This window comes from Trachurus trachurus (assembly GCF_905171665.1).
Source record: "Trachurus trachurus genome assembly, chromosome: 12".
Lineage (NCBI taxonomy): Eukaryota > Metazoa > Chordata > Actinopteri > Carangiformes > Carangidae > Trachurus > Trachurus trachurus.
Genome location: NC_139908.1, coordinates 17,038,350 through 17,053,336, shown reverse-complemented (window position 1 = coordinate 17,053,336; position 14,987 = coordinate 17,038,350). Strand labels below are relative to the sequence as shown.

The 14,987-nt window shown below is 41.5% G+C and overlaps 1 protein-coding gene across 2 annotated transcripts in view; it reads left to right on the top strand.

Moving 5' to 3' along the window:
* The first annotated feature begins 508 nt into the window (after positions 1–508).
* The window catches only part of exd3 (exonuclease 3'-5' domain containing 3), a 40,086-nt gene continuing 25,607 nt past the window's right edge, over positions 509–14,987 (top strand). Inside the window, exons 1-20 of one of the 2 annotated variants that reach the window (XM_083983220.1) lie at positions 570–586; positions 939–975; positions 1,845–1,904; positions 6,079–6,143; positions 7,028–7,189; positions 7,286–7,471; positions 7,574–7,627; positions 7,742–7,881; positions 7,986–8,092; positions 8,179–8,252; positions 8,698–8,736; positions 8,833–8,999; positions 9,448–9,601; positions 9,729–9,927; positions 10,029–10,138; positions 10,880–11,063; positions 11,233–11,405; positions 12,031–12,249; positions 12,806–12,859; positions 12,973–13,104. In XM_083983220.1, coding sequence (XP_083839346.1) covers positions 1,877–1,904; positions 6,079–6,143; positions 7,028–7,189; positions 7,286–7,471; positions 7,574–7,627; positions 7,742–7,881; positions 7,986–8,092; positions 8,179–8,252; positions 8,698–8,736; positions 8,833–8,999; positions 9,448–9,601; positions 9,729–9,927; positions 10,029–10,138; positions 10,880–11,063; positions 11,233–11,405; positions 12,031–12,249; positions 12,806–12,859; positions 12,973–13,104 — 2,247 coding nt within the window. In that variant the 5' untranslated portion in view covers positions 570–586; positions 939–975; positions 1,845–1,876. Of the gene's footprint in view, positions 587–938; positions 976–1,844; positions 1,905–6,078; positions 6,144–7,027; positions 7,190–7,285; positions 7,472–7,573; positions 7,628–7,741; positions 7,882–7,985; positions 8,093–8,178; positions 8,253–8,697; positions 8,737–8,832; positions 9,000–9,447; positions 9,602–9,728; positions 9,928–10,028; positions 10,139–10,879; positions 11,064–11,232; positions 11,406–12,030; positions 12,250–12,805; positions 12,860–12,972; positions 13,105–14,987 lie in introns of both variants that reach the window. The other variant, XM_083983219.1, reaches the window with a different exon arrangement.

The window sequence follows — 14,987 nt, the reverse complement described above, 5'->3', positions numbered from 1 at the left end:
TATCTATCTATCTATCTATCTATCTATCTATCTATCTATCTACAACTTGATTTTACTCGAAATCTAAACTGCCGTCTGATTATTTAAAATAAAGACATTCATTGCGGCAATGTAAGGGAGATGTAACCCTATGGATGTAACATGCCTAAAATATTTCAAGATGTGACTCTCACAAGAAAAATAGTCACTGAAGCTCATGGATGTCGTGGGCAGTACGACCAGCAGGGGCGGTAATGCACTTTGAACTTGCGTAACTCTCCCTGAAAAACAAACAGTCGATCAAGAAATTGGTGAGGCGATTTTGCCCTAATTTTATAATTGCAGGCAGATGTATTTGTAGCATAGCGTATTCCGCTTTCGATCAACTCAATAAAACTACACCGCTTCAATATTAGAGCCATGGCATAGCTAAAGTGCTATCTGTAATCAAGAGTGATCTGTGTTTGAGAGCAAGCGCTGCCTGAGAGACTAAACGAAGGGCACATTTCGCCCGCGACAGCTAGGCCCACTCACACACAAAACTAACCTGGAGAAACTGGCTTGACACTTGTGTTACCTGACAATAGTGGGGGGAAAGTAGCGTACGGTGAGTCTTTTCATATCGACAATATAATGCTATAGTTGTGAAATTAAAAATGAATCGCTTGTTGACGCAGTAAAACTTTAAACCGTTTTTGTATTAGAGAGCAACATGACAGGCTAGCACAGTTGTGTGAGCTAGCTTAAAATGTGTCACGACAGCAAATGTTAGCACAGGTTTTTACTGACAAAACGACGAACACTATTGTGTCATTTAGTTATCTTTTACAGAAAAATTGACGTGTATCAGTACACGTGCACGGTGCTGTGTGGGTTTGCTTTACCTGACTGGGCCAGACAAGCTAAAGTTTGCTAACAAGAAGCATTGAGGAAGTAGACTGTCTTGTTTATACCACTAGGTGGGGATAGAAGATAATGGACCAGACTTGGATGCAGGTGTTGTATCTCTTTTCTCTTTTCCCCTTAATCCGCCTGGAGAAGTGCAGTGCAGTGCAGTTGCCTGTTCAGTGCTGACTGCCAAAGTCCGCCTCTAGAGCCTGCAGACATTCAGACAAGGAGAAACAACCAGACTTCAGGCCTAAAAAAACATCCTCAGCCTGAAATCTAGTCTCATAGCCAGCTGGCATCTTGCCCTTTCTCAGGCTGCTGTTCCCACAGGTTTCTGTCTGTGAGTGTGTGTACGAAGGAATGATTTTATCAGCAAAACTCCTCCATAATCATTACTTGAACACTTTTCCTAGAGGTTGATCTACTATATTTTAGACTTATATATGATTTCTTTTTTCTTTTCTTTTCTTTTTCTTTTTTATTTCAGACCTGGTTTTGCTACAGTGACATCATTCTTAAGACAACAAAATTGCATACTTAACATACAAACATAGTTCAGGACAAATATGGTGTGTCTTGGCCTGTTATCTCAGTGTAATGGCTTTACTGTATTTGGTACATACAAACATGTTTTTAGAACGATAAGTTGATTGATAGAAAAACCATTAGTAGCCATTTTATTAATAGAATCATTATTTTAGTCATTTGTCAAGGAAACCAAAACCATGTTTTGTGTCTCTGCCTCTCAAATGAGGATATTTTTCAGCTTCTTTTTAATGATATAATCGTCTTTGGGTCATGGACTGTTGACCAAACATATTAAGACTTTTTAAGATGACTATTGTGCTCAGAGAAAATGCCGTAAGAATGTATTCACTTTTTTATTCAAATCGTTGATACAGTGGGAAATAATTCACAAATTTGCCTCTCAGACAGTATTTACAACACTGTGGTGTTCTGTGTGCTTTCTCCTACAGAGTGACAGCAATACCCCATCCTGTGGACGGAGATGAATCGCACTGCTCCAGAGGAAACAGGTTTGTACTAGGCTTGGGCGATAGGTTAAAAATTTTCAATCGGCCACCGTACCCCTTTAAATCGGCGGTTGACGATATATTCGGCAGTTATGACACGTGTGCAGAGCGCAGGTGTGTATGTAGATAAATAATTTCAACAGAATAATTATATTTTATTGCATAAAACGTTTTATTTGAACGGAATGTGGGGCGGATTCAAGGCAGCGGATCAATCACAACCAGAGCACCGACGCGTCAGAGAGAAGCGAGGTGAGCGCAGCGCACACCTTATTTCTCCTGTGAGGAAGAAGAAGAAAAAAAAAGAAGCCTGTGGTCCGACTCCGACCTGACCCGAGTTATTAAATGTTTACGTAGCCTATATTTAGAAGAAGTTTAATTGGTGCTGATTAAACTTGTAAATGAATGCTGCTCTGGATCCAAAGTATCCAAACAACAGAACTATTTTATTATATTAGACTATTTTCCATCTTTGCTGAGCATAAGGTTTGTTCTAAATTAAATAAAAGCCTGTCCCATAGACGCATGTCTCTATAAGACGGGTCCGCTCGGCACACACACACTCACACACACCCTCAAAGCCTACCTTTCGTATGGATAATCAGCTTGATAATCCGTTGTTGTGATAGACACATGTGTTTTCATAAAGTGGATACAATCACCGCAACTCTGTCCGGAGCTTCGCTACTTTTATTTCCGTATCCTTCGTAACAGTAACAGTAACCCCCGGTACAAGGATTTCAAAATAAGGGCACACTGAATATCATAAAACATTACAGCCATAACGCTCTTCTAAAAATAATTCAGACTCGCTGGAAATCAGTGTGAATAACATAGGCTACATATTACATAACTATAGCTGCCAGATCCGATTTACGCATGCTTTGAATTGTGCCCCATGTAAATTAGAGTTGAATTCTGTGGAGCCAGACCATTAATTTGGCGAAATAAAATGCAAAAGAAATCGCCCAGACAATCGCCAAAAATTAAATCAACCGTGACGGACTCAGCCGGTGGTCGATTGGCGATACATTCGTCCTATCGCCCAAGCCTAGTTTGTACCACTCTTTATATACACTCACCTTCCTTTAGTACAGACATGAGGGTTGATTCATATGATGGTGGGTAGGGTATACAAACTCTAAGCTGCAGTTGATTAATGTAAGGACTGAAATGTACATTTATTGTAATGTAACATGGATTCTATGCAGTAGTTGTTCACATGCATTTTACCCAAACTATTTTGATATCTGGAGATAAACAGTGCATCAGAAAACTATGTCAACTGTGAATATCACACAAAGCCTGCCTATGTCAGACTGGTTTGATTGTTTTTGCCAGAGGGTAGTTGACCTGATATCGCTGCCTGATCATGTTTGTACTGTTTATGCCATCATACTGATATTGTTTGTTATAATTTATGAATTAAATATGTTGCACAGCCAGTCTCAGGTGTTAATGGAATTTTACAAACACATCAAGTAGATAACTGCCACCTAAGCACAATTACTCACTGACTCACCCCTGATGGGTCGAGATTTATAGATTTGTTTACACAGTTTGTGAACACAAGGGGTTCACAATGATATCGTCATCACTTTTTTTTTCACTGAAGAGTCTGTAGGTATGTGTCAGACCACACTGGCACAGAACCCAAGCCGCAGCAGGTCAGGTCTGGAGAGGTGATTAACATGCAAACACACTGCTTTAATAAGAATCAAATTCTACGAGTGCTGGTACTCTCCTCATTTTCAAGATTCTGTAATGACACCTGCTGAAAGCTTTTTTTTTTCCAGCACCTACAACAAAATACAAAAGAAGAGAAGTACTTGTAGAGGAATGTTGTGGCATCTTTCCAGTGGAGTTGAGCCACTTGCACAACCTCTGCCAAGTCACACTGAAGCTGTTCTGGTGGCTGTAGTGACACCAAATGCCCCATTTAGACACTTGATCTTTGTGTTTCCTTTGTTTTGGCAGCTGCCTGGCAACAGGCTGTCAGACCTGCCTGTGGATTTAATCTCTGTCTAATTTTACTGAAATTTAAGTGTGACTCTTATTATTTTTTGAAAGAGTGGGAGACGAGAGTAGTGTCAGGTTACTTTAAAATCCACTTAGGGAAGATGTAGTATTTTCTCATATTTCAAATTCCCTCGTGTCAGAAAATGAAAAGAGCCCCTCACCTTCCCAGAGGTGAATGGGTGCACGTACTGTATGTGTGTCCATGTATTTGTATGCAGTGATGGGGTTATTATGTTGTAATGAATGGGGAGCCTCCAGCTCTGTCATTCACCCACCATCCAAGACTATAAAGAAACTACTTGCTCCACATTCCTCTCCTCTCTTCTCCTCTCCACTACTTCTCTGTCCTCTTCTCATACAAACAGTGAGGCTGAAGTGAAGTGGGTTGAGCTGTTTGTGTTTGTGTGAGTCCCTGTGCACGTACGCATGTTCGTCAGTGGGATGAATGGGCTGGAGTGGGATTTATAACAGCAGAGAACCACAGAGAACAGCAAAGGAAACTTTGCCATTCAGATGTTTGAAATTAAAGGACTTTTCAGTGGGCTATAGCAGGGTTTTCGCACATGTTAGTCCTTTTACTACAAATCCGGTCTCCACTGTTGTTGACCATTTTTCATGATATCCTGTGAAGTTGCCATCAAAGCCGGGGTATCATGGTGAGATAGTGAAGAGATGCTTGTAACTGACATTAATCAAAAGCATGTTTTGTGCTAAATGGGCTAAAACATGAGATTTTTTTTTGCTGTCTTGTTTTAACATGAGAAACAAAGACCAGAGAAACTTGTAAGGAAGGAAGGGAAACTCAGAAAAAAATGGACAACAATGATTATGAAAGTGAGAGAAAATCACAGATAATCCTAAAAAAGTGGAAGTGTAAATCGAAATAGTATCTAATTTGACTTTGCTGAGAAAATGAGCGCAGTGGTGAAAAATAGAGAGGGTGTCCTGCACCTGAGGGATAAAAATAAGAAAAGTGTCAGGCCCGGATGCTAAAGAAAGAGGCCAACACAGAGAGAGAGAGAGGGAGAGGCCGTTTGGTCTGCTTTCCCAGGCTAAGCATCAGGAAGACTGTATTTTTTACACCATGACCACCGCATAGCCCTTTCCTGGGGAAATCCGAGACAAAATCGAGAGAGGCTGCTGCAGGGAGGGAGAGGAGAACAGGAAAACTAGCCCTGGGAAGGAGGGAGGGAGGGAGGGAGGGAGGGAGGGGGGCAGGTACGGCGGAGCCCACACAGCATGTGCGACAGAGAAAGCTGAAGCTTTTGGGAAGGCTCAGTGGAACACACGCACAGGCAGATAGACACAAAACGTGAAACACACATGCACATCTCTTGTTTCCAGCCCCCTTTTTTTTTTACCCACCGTGGCCTTCCAAAAAAAAAAAAAAATGCCCTGAGACTCTTCTCTGGAGTATTTTGGCTTCAGATTCAGCTGGAATGCAGAGCTAATGCCGGGTTCCTCTACTATCCAACCAGCCTCAGCTGTTAATCCGATGTTACGGCTGCTCTGTTGTGCCTGTTAAAGAAATAATATTTGACATCACGGCTGCTCAGTTATGCCTCTTTTAACAAATACTATTTCCAGTATGTTGCATTAACATGGCCAGATCTTAAGAGCAGGACCAAATCAACATTGTGGTTTTCAGAATTATTATCATGACCTGTATCAAACTATATTTCCACAGCAATGTAAAGGCCATCATAGTCAGAAAACAGTGTTTTTGCTGAGTTGTTAAACAATATTAATTTTGCTAATGAGGCAAAGTAAGTAACATTGTAGCCCTGGGTGGAAATGTGAATCGTTGAAAAATAAAGTTGTTTTCTAATTATTTTAATTGTAGGAACCATTTAGGACGTAGTTATATGACGCAATCACAGTCTGAAGGTTTCACTCTGCAGGTTTTCAGTCTACAGTATCTTTGATTTTCTGAAATCAGAATTCTTTTCCTTAAGATCCCGAAGACTCAAAAATGTAAGCACCAGAGAGGCCAGGAGGGTTGATTCCTTGACAGGTTGACAGAGGTGGAAGGTCAGAGTGAAACCCCACCTCATCTATGTGTGTGTGTGTGTGTGTGTGTGTGTGTGTGTGTGTGTGTGTGTGTGTGTGTGTGTGTGTGTGTGTGTGTGTGTGTGTGTGTGTGTGTGTTATCCCCCAGGTCTTGACCCTGCCGTGCTGAGAGACCAACTCTTCGAGCCATGGAACCGGAAAGATCTGCAGACGGTGAGAGTCACTTTCACAGCATGTGTCAGTTCCACACATGCAATATTGAGTGCATGTGTTTACAAAGATAGAGAGATGGAGTCTTTGTGTCTCTCACAAGACACGCTCGCACAGGAAGGAACGACAGAGAGGGAGAGCCTGCTTACGGACATGTTTAAATGAAGCTCACCCGTGTGTGTGACTGTGTGTGTGTGTGTTAATGAGGAAACCAGAGTGTCTGTCAGTAGGAAGGAAGGAATTTGTGTTGCACTGAATGAACTTGAGATCTGTGTGAGGAGGATATTGAGTGGATGACATCTGTTTTGCAAATTAAGATGCAGCGAAAAGGCATTCTCACACAGATATTATTTTCTCATGTAGGACGTTTCTAATGCCAGAGTTTTCATTCTTAATCTAAGAACCCAAATAAGTCACAACTTTTGCGTACATGTCCATGTACCACAGAGGGAAGTCGATTGTTCCTCTTCGCACGCTAATTGTTTTCTGGCAAACGTAAAAATTCACTCGCCGGTTATCTAATTTTACCAACAACTGTGACTCATCTGCCTGTGAAGATTTAGAGAAAAAAAAAGTGGAACTTCTAAAATCAGCTAGGCCACAATTGAAACCCATCCATGCGTGCAAATGAAAGCAAACATTTGCTCTCAGTGTTTCAAACTACTTAAGTGTGTTGGTTGTAAATGCTGATCGATTGCTTTACAGCTTTTCTTTTACCATGATAGGATTGTTGTATTTTTCACTAAAACTGCCCTGCATGTTCAGATTTGGTTGAAATCACTTAGAAGGATTAAAAAGACAAAGGTGTAATAAAAGTGTAATGTTTTATACATTCAGTTTTTCCTCTCTAATGATCTTACCACTCCCTCCATCTTTGTCCCACACAGCTACATTTCCTAGCCCTCCAGGGATTTTCAAAGCTGTCTGAGCCTCTGGAGGGCTTGCTGACGATCCTGGAGGGCTGTCCAGGCAAACAGAAGGGTCGGAGCCACACCCTCAGTTATCAAGTCCTCATGGAATTCCATTTATGGATTAAGGAGCATCCTGAGGTAGAAGAAAACCAGTACAGAAATGTACTACGGCGATAGTTTCTGAGATTTGCTCTCTTTTAGCCATTATTGTATATTTTTTTGTCCATCCACCAGGTGACCCTGAACACATTCTCAGGCCAGCAAGCAAAGGAGCTCCAACATCGTGCCCTTTACTTACTATCAGACACCCAGCCTGCCTTTGTAGAGAGCATCATTAACATCTACCACCTTGGTTCCCTGGACCCAGCCAGACTCCGACTACACATTATAAAGTTGCAGGCCCTCAACTGCTACAAAGAGGTGAATACGTTTTTTATGATATTGACAGCAGGACAATTCCAGATGAAAATGTAAAAAGTCTTCTCTATAGCCTCCACTGAGCTCCTCTCCATTTTTTCACAGGCAGGAGTTCTTTCAATCAAACTTAAATTGCAGAAGGAACTGAATATGGAGGAGGTGAGATAAATATTCTTAGCTGATACGGCCATGTTACATTTGCGAATGTATTTTTACGACTGGTAAAACAGAAGCCATACTTCATTACTGTGATCTTTAATTCTCTTTCTACAGATCTGTGTGCCCTTGATCTTGCAAGACAAGATGTCATTGGCAGAGTCATATGTCACAGGTCACAATCACCTCGAACAACGACTCGTCACACTGCTAGACTCCTGGTGCCACGCCAACTTCACTGTAGATATGATAAGCAGGTATGGAGCATGTGTGAATATATGAGAGGCCTATACTGTACATGTTGCCACGAGTGTGTGGCTGTAAAATAAAAAATAAAATGTGATAATGTCTGTTTCCACAGGCAGTTCCCTCGTCTCTCTCTGTCCAAACACTGCATGAGCCAGATCCAGCCCAAACTGCTCATCAAACATGTTTTCCGACTTGTGGAGAAGTTCAACATTGACCAAGGTGTGTGATGAGTTACATGCAGGTTTTTTGTGCAGTATGTGTCCATCTCAGGCAGAAATAACATCGATCTCTTATTTTTGAAACAGGCTTGTGTCCCAATGCTCTTCACACGAGGAGACTGAACTCTTTGCGTTACCTCATGTACAAGAGGTTTGTGGAGGTAAATTTCCATTAATCACAATAACACACACACACAGGATGTTATTACTGTATTTATCTTTTGGCAATCGTGACTCATCCTTGTTTGGTGTCACGCCTTTCACACTATTTCACTATTCACTGATTTCACGGCAGCATCTCTTCACCAAATTCAAAGAGCATATTGAGAATGTATTTCAGTTCTCCTTACTTCAGTTGAAATGAAATTTGCAGATTAACATACATACAGTATATGCATACTTATTTAAAACCAATTTTAACATTGAGTTTATACATGTATCAGCATGCAGTTTTTGGAGGAGTTTCCAGGATATTACAAAATATAAGTCTAAAGAGAAAGTGTCAATATTGATTTTCCAGATAGAAGCTCTACTCAGAAACAATAATAAATAAATAAAATAGTGATTTTGTATATCCCTCAGTATTTCATTTTATTTTTCATTTAGAAAAACATGACAGAGGAGAACTGGAGTGACCATGTACAGGTAAGTGTCTGTTGACATAAATCTCAGATAAACTGCATTTTATAGAGACCACATTAGTCCCAGTAAGGTATGAAGCATTTGTATTTCTTTGTACAGTATGTAGTGGCAGATGACCTCGAGCTGCAGATCAACTTGGTGGAGATGTTGATGAAGTACTGCGGTCTCCTGACAGCCTCACAGTGGTCACTGAGATACAAAATCCCCCGATCTCGACTCCCTTGCAGGGTCTGGGAAACACAGCAGAGCCTGCCGCCTCATCTGCAGTAAGTTGGCCAATAAACATATCCTATTACACAACTTGTGGTATGCACAGGCTGTGCTTGTCTATGTAAAGAGGAATAGTTGCAGCCTTTAAGTTAAATCCCAGAAGTGTAACATGGAGCTGAGGTTTTGTTCACCACATCCCCTTTTTCACACGCTGCAAATATGTTGTTGTGAAATGACTGATTTACATCTCATAACTGCTTAAAGCTGTTTAAGAATGTGTCTCACGATCAGCTGTCTCATGCTAGTTGTTATCTGTTGGACTGTTTTCATTGATCGTGTGACGATGCTTTCAGTCTTCTAGTTGTCAATTTTTCTGACTCTAATGAAGGTATGCATCTATTCTTTTTGTACATGGATGATGCATGTGCTTTCCTTTTTTTTTCTATGGTGCCTTCCTTTTAAAGTGTACACTCACTATAATGTATATTTCTCACCTTTGCTCAGACAGATAAGTCTGAGTGATCCAGCTCAAGCTGAAGAGTGGACGCCATCTCAGTCGCACTGTCAGAGATTCTACCAGGTGCCAATCACCAAAGACAAAGTTCACTTTGTGGACACGGCAGAAGCTCTCCAGAAGTTTCGAAACATTGTGCTGAAGGTATAAAGAATTACGTTCTCGCTTTGTGTCATAACTCAACCACAAGTGAAAATCTGTTAATCAGTTTTTATGTTTCAAAACCTTTTTTGTGTTGCTGATTTCTAATCTCTTGTTTGTCCTCTCCTAGGAGGGTGGTATAGTAGGAGTTGACATGGAGTGGCAGCCGACATTTGGCTGCATCTCAACTCAACAAGTTGCTCTGATACAGCTCGCAGTTGCTGACCATGTTTTTTTGTTGGACCTCTGCGTCAACGGATTCTGTCAACACCCAGACACGATCGCCTTCATCAGGAGCTTGTTCTCTGAAAGAAATGTCCTTAAACTTGGTAAACAGCAGTCTTACTGTTACAGCCTTGATGTTGTTGAGGCATTTCTATTCATACTTAGTGTACTCTCCTTTTACATTTCTCCTTTTACTTCAATGTAGGCTACGGTATGACAGGGGATCTCAAGTCTCTCTTGGCCACCTGGCACCAGTTTTTAGACGAGCCACTGAAGATGGTTGGGGTGCTTGATCTACTTAATGTACACCAAAAGGTAACATAATCTTGCCATTCAATTTTTCAATTTTTCTTTAGTCAGAAGGGGGATGATTTAGGTTCTGATTTGAAACAATTCCCCAAGAAGCAAACATTGTGCGTCACAATAACTGCATATTTTTTATTTTAAATTATTGTAATACAATTAGTGACATTTAATATCTTTTTTGTTAATGTGTTGTAACTTCAGAACCTGTAAAGAAAGAACGAAGCAGGCTCAGTCTGGTTCCGCTCATGTGTATCTGCTTGTCCACTGGGCTCTATGCAATCAGGGATACTGCACATTCAGTTGTAACTAATTTGCTGTGCTGATAGTGAATTCTCCTTTTGGCTATATTTGGATGCTGGCCTTGGCACATACTGCTGCTGTGGCCCAGTAGTTTGCCTGAGATACACTGTATGTGGCTGAAGTCACAGTCTCTGAGGGGGACAGGAATGTGGAAATGGCTTCATGGGCCAGTAGCTGATGAGGTTTCTTCACCATCTGCTGGAGCAGGCAGCATGTTGCAGGATGTGAGGAATGCAAAGCATATTTTGCAAAATCACAAGGAATGTCCGGTTGAAACAGGATGTTGTGGCAGGCCATAAGTAGGGAGGGACTGTTTAAAATGCATTTCCAGGAGCTTTGCATCTTCTGTATCATTCAAAATTCTTCATCTTCTTTTTCATTGCATACTTAGTGAAGAATTATTCAACCATTTGCTTTTGAGTTGATTGTCTGTAATCTATACTTATACAGATCCAGAGTAGTAAGGTCAAAAGGAATCAGAATGGCCCTAAAGAGGTGATGGTTGGAGAAGACTCTGCAGAGAAAGGCCTCAGTCTGCTGGTACAACAGGTCCTGGGAAGGCCACTGGACAAGACAGAACAGATGTCCAACTGGGAGAAACGTCCGCTGCGCATCAGCCAAATTAGATATGCAGGTAAGCTATTGCGCATGCAGAGAGACACAATGACAGGCGGACAGATGGTTGCTGTTCTTTTCACTAAAGAATATCGAAGATTATGTTGTTATCCCCAGACAAACTGCAAACCAATAACCCCCACCCCCCTCCTCAATCTTCTCTGTCTTGTTTCTTAACCTCCTTCTAGTGGCAGATGCCTACTGTTTGCTGGATGTGTACTCTGTCCTCTCCAACGACCCAGCATCCTTTGGGCTGCCAGCTGACCTGCGCAGTGTCTCCTCAAACCAATCAGAGAAAAGTGGAGACAAGAAGCAGAAGGAGAAACAGGCCAAGCAGAAGAAGCAGACTCTTGGCAGCGAGGTCAGGGGTCAATTGCCATTCTTTCATAACACTTGATATTATTGAGAGAAATTTCTTAATCTCATGTGGTTGCCATGAACATGGGGCTAATTAATACATTCACAAGGTTCCTAAAGGGTCAAAACACAGACAATGTATATAAAACTGAGGAAAAGAGAGCTATAATCAGGATAGGACATTTTATTAATAAATTAAGAATATATAGAAGCCAGAAAACATTTGCAACTTAACCTGTTCTTGACATTGTGACGCTAAGTGTAATATGGTTGTATGGTCAGTGGAAACATTTCAGTTCAAACAGGGAGATTACCTGAATTTCTAAAGAGTTTTAATTATAAAGAACTATTGTGCTAATAAATTTACCATTTCTTAAGGAAGCAATAACCTTGAATCTTGTGAATGAATGTAGAAACCCTTAACTGAAGAACCTTGGTGTGAGCATCCAACCTGCAGGGAGGGACAATATGTGTTTGACCAAGACTCTCGAGCAGTCCCTATGACCTCCAGGGGTGCGGTTGTATAGCTCCCCCTGTGCTTTGACCTCCCAGCACTTTGGTGCAAGTGAAAAGAAAATCTCTCTGTGGGGATCAGTTAAGTATCACATTATTGTCTCTTGTCCATTTAGGAATTTGAGGGAGCTCAAAGGGTCAGTCCCCCTCGCTCTGACACAGAGAAAGACCTCCTGTGTGGCGAGAAGCCCTCAGAAGACTCCCCCCCTGTGCCCCCCCAGCAGTTACGGGTGGTGTGTGACAATATGCTGCAGGGCCTGGGGAGGCACCTGCGCTGTTTAGGAGTCGACGTGGTCATATTGGAGAACACTGATGATCACAGAGTAGCGGCAAAGGTGAGGTCGTAGACTGGACTGAGAATACTCAGGAAGAAGCTTAAAGAGGAACTATGCAGGAGTTTTACCTTAACTATACTACATTTTTACCTTAATTAAACAGCTTAAAAAGAGTAATTGTGTTGGTTAAATAATTGATTTGCAACTTATTACTGGGAGAATGGAGGTTCTCTGCCTTCCGCCTAGCATCTCTTGGCTGAAAACCAACCTTGCAAGATCAGTGCCTCGTCTCGGCGGCACCACAACACAAACCCGTAATCTCTTGTTTATGACAGATAAGACAACAAAACACAAATATACACGTCGTAACACGTAAATGATAAATAACGTCATCCACTGCTCCATGGATTGCTTTCGCGCCAGTCTTCGTTGAAAACAAATGCACATGGCCGGGAGGAGGGTTAGCAAAACAGCGTAAAAGTGTCTAGACTTGCATAGTTCCTCTTTAAGTCATACAAAAATACTAAATGTTATGTATGACCAGTACAGAACAGAACAGTAGTGCTGTATTTATGCAATGTTTTACTTGTTTTGATGTGTGTTTGTTGTGTGTCAGTTAGCTCAAGCTGAAGGCCGTGTCATACTCACATGTGGGCAACCATTCCAAACTGTAAGTAGAAAATACGAAAGTCAATAATTTAAACTTGTGGTGCATCTCGTGTGTGCTCCTTGTTTGTTTCCTTGTAATATACATGCATTGCCTCTGTCCTCCTGTATTTCTAGTTGCGCTCCCAAGTTGGTGAGGGTCGCTGTCTATCCTTAGACTGTTCTGAAAAGGCCAGAGACCAAGCTGTTCGAGTCCTCAAGCACTTCAACATCCGGCCCACTCCCCACGATATATTCAGCAGGTGCCAGGTAAGAAAGTTGAAGCTGGTTCTAAATGTATTTATAAAATTAACCTTGGTTTGTATAGGATATAATGATATAGGCCCAACTGTATTATTCTTCTTACTACAATCGAGTCTGTGATTACCATTACCCGCACATGGGAAAATGTGCATGAGTAGAAGAGTAGAGCACAGTGAGGACGGAGAATGATGAAGTTCACCGTCAGTGCCCAAGTGTTCGTTGAGACAAAACAGCCCAGCTTTAAAACAACATGAGGGTGAGACAGTGAAATCCAATCCAGGAAGTCCAGTCTGAGCAGCAGAATTTGAAGGAGTATCAGATGCCTAACATTGTTTACAATACTGTCAGATGGGATTTTTTTTTTGCCTTGAAAGTTATCACAGTGATTATTATACTTTGCTTGTATGAATGTGAATGGCATGTGTATGAGCAGCTTGTTGGATGTTGTCGCATTGAGTGGCAACCACATCTCCACTCATTTAAATGAGGAGGTGGCATTTTTTCCACACGGGGCTGACGTCGATCTAAACCCTGCCCGGGCAGATGATATCGGAAGGAGGGGGAGTAGGCTTGTCAATACCAGAATTTCAGAAGTCGATACCAATACCAGTGAATTTCCACCTTTCTCAATAAAAAAATAAACAGAACCCATGTACTTCTGAATTCACTAAATTCACTAGTTTCACATCAAACTTTCTTGTATTTAAACTACACTGTGCTTCAACAACTTCTCAAATTGCACAAAATCTAAAGAGCAGGCAGCAACATAAAGTTAAGAACAGTGTTAAAATAGTAAATATGGCTCAACACAAACAGAAAGGCATGTAGTCACTGCTTGTTTCCTTCAAGTACCGTTGTTCAACAACAGAACTGTTGTTTCAGGATGTTTTCACACATACTGGTACGAAAATGAAACATTGTCTCATTTTTCAGCTCATACGATTTGCGTTCACACACATTTGTTTTCACTCTGGTCCAAACACCGCACCACTGGCAGAGCCGCGTCATGTTTCCATGATGACTGACCGGAGAAAGACGCGTGGCACGTCATGTTTACATGAACTCAAACTTGTGGCGTACACCAGTTATGAGGTCCGGCTGCATTCACATAACAAACGGAGCGCAAGTTCAGGTATCGGTGTATTTTTTGTTGGCATCGACTTGGTACCAAAGTACCGGTTCTCATGACAACCCTAAGGGGGAGGATAGAATGTCGAACATATCACACACCATGTATTACATTTATGTTTTAGGCATTTAACTGAACAGAAAAATGTTCAGTGAGAAAGAGGAAAAAGCTTAAATTCCCATATCAGGGAGAAGTAGAAGCAACATAAATACCCATGCAGGCCTTGTGTGTGGTTATGAAGCAGTAATTTACTGTTTTATTTCCTGAATTGTGAGAACAAATTTTGTGGTGTATTGTGTAATCCTGAGTGAAAGAGGAAGAAATTAATATATCATAAAAAGGAAATTCAGAAGAGGATCTTTAATTCCCTTGTATTGTAATAGTCTGTTTGGAGCATTGTCAGTGGGCCAGTGGACTTAGGTTAGAGGTGAGAGACTTGATATGCTGAACTCTGGCCACTCTTTACACAAGGAATGTCACTTATGTTTTGGGGAAGAAGCTGAAGCTAGTTTAGAAGGTGAGGCTACAAACACCTCATATAGTTTGGCTGACCTCCACATGCTCAGGAACCAAACTCTTGTATCGGGCCTGGGGTCTCCTTTCCCAGCTTTGTGGAGTGGAGTGAGATTCACATAAGCTGACAGGATGAAGAGCTCGAACATTTGGAAAGACATGTTGCATCTTGATGTCGAAGGTGGCCAGTTCAGGCGGTTAGGTTGTCTAATCAATAGACCTCCTGGTTTCCTCCCTGTGGAGGTAT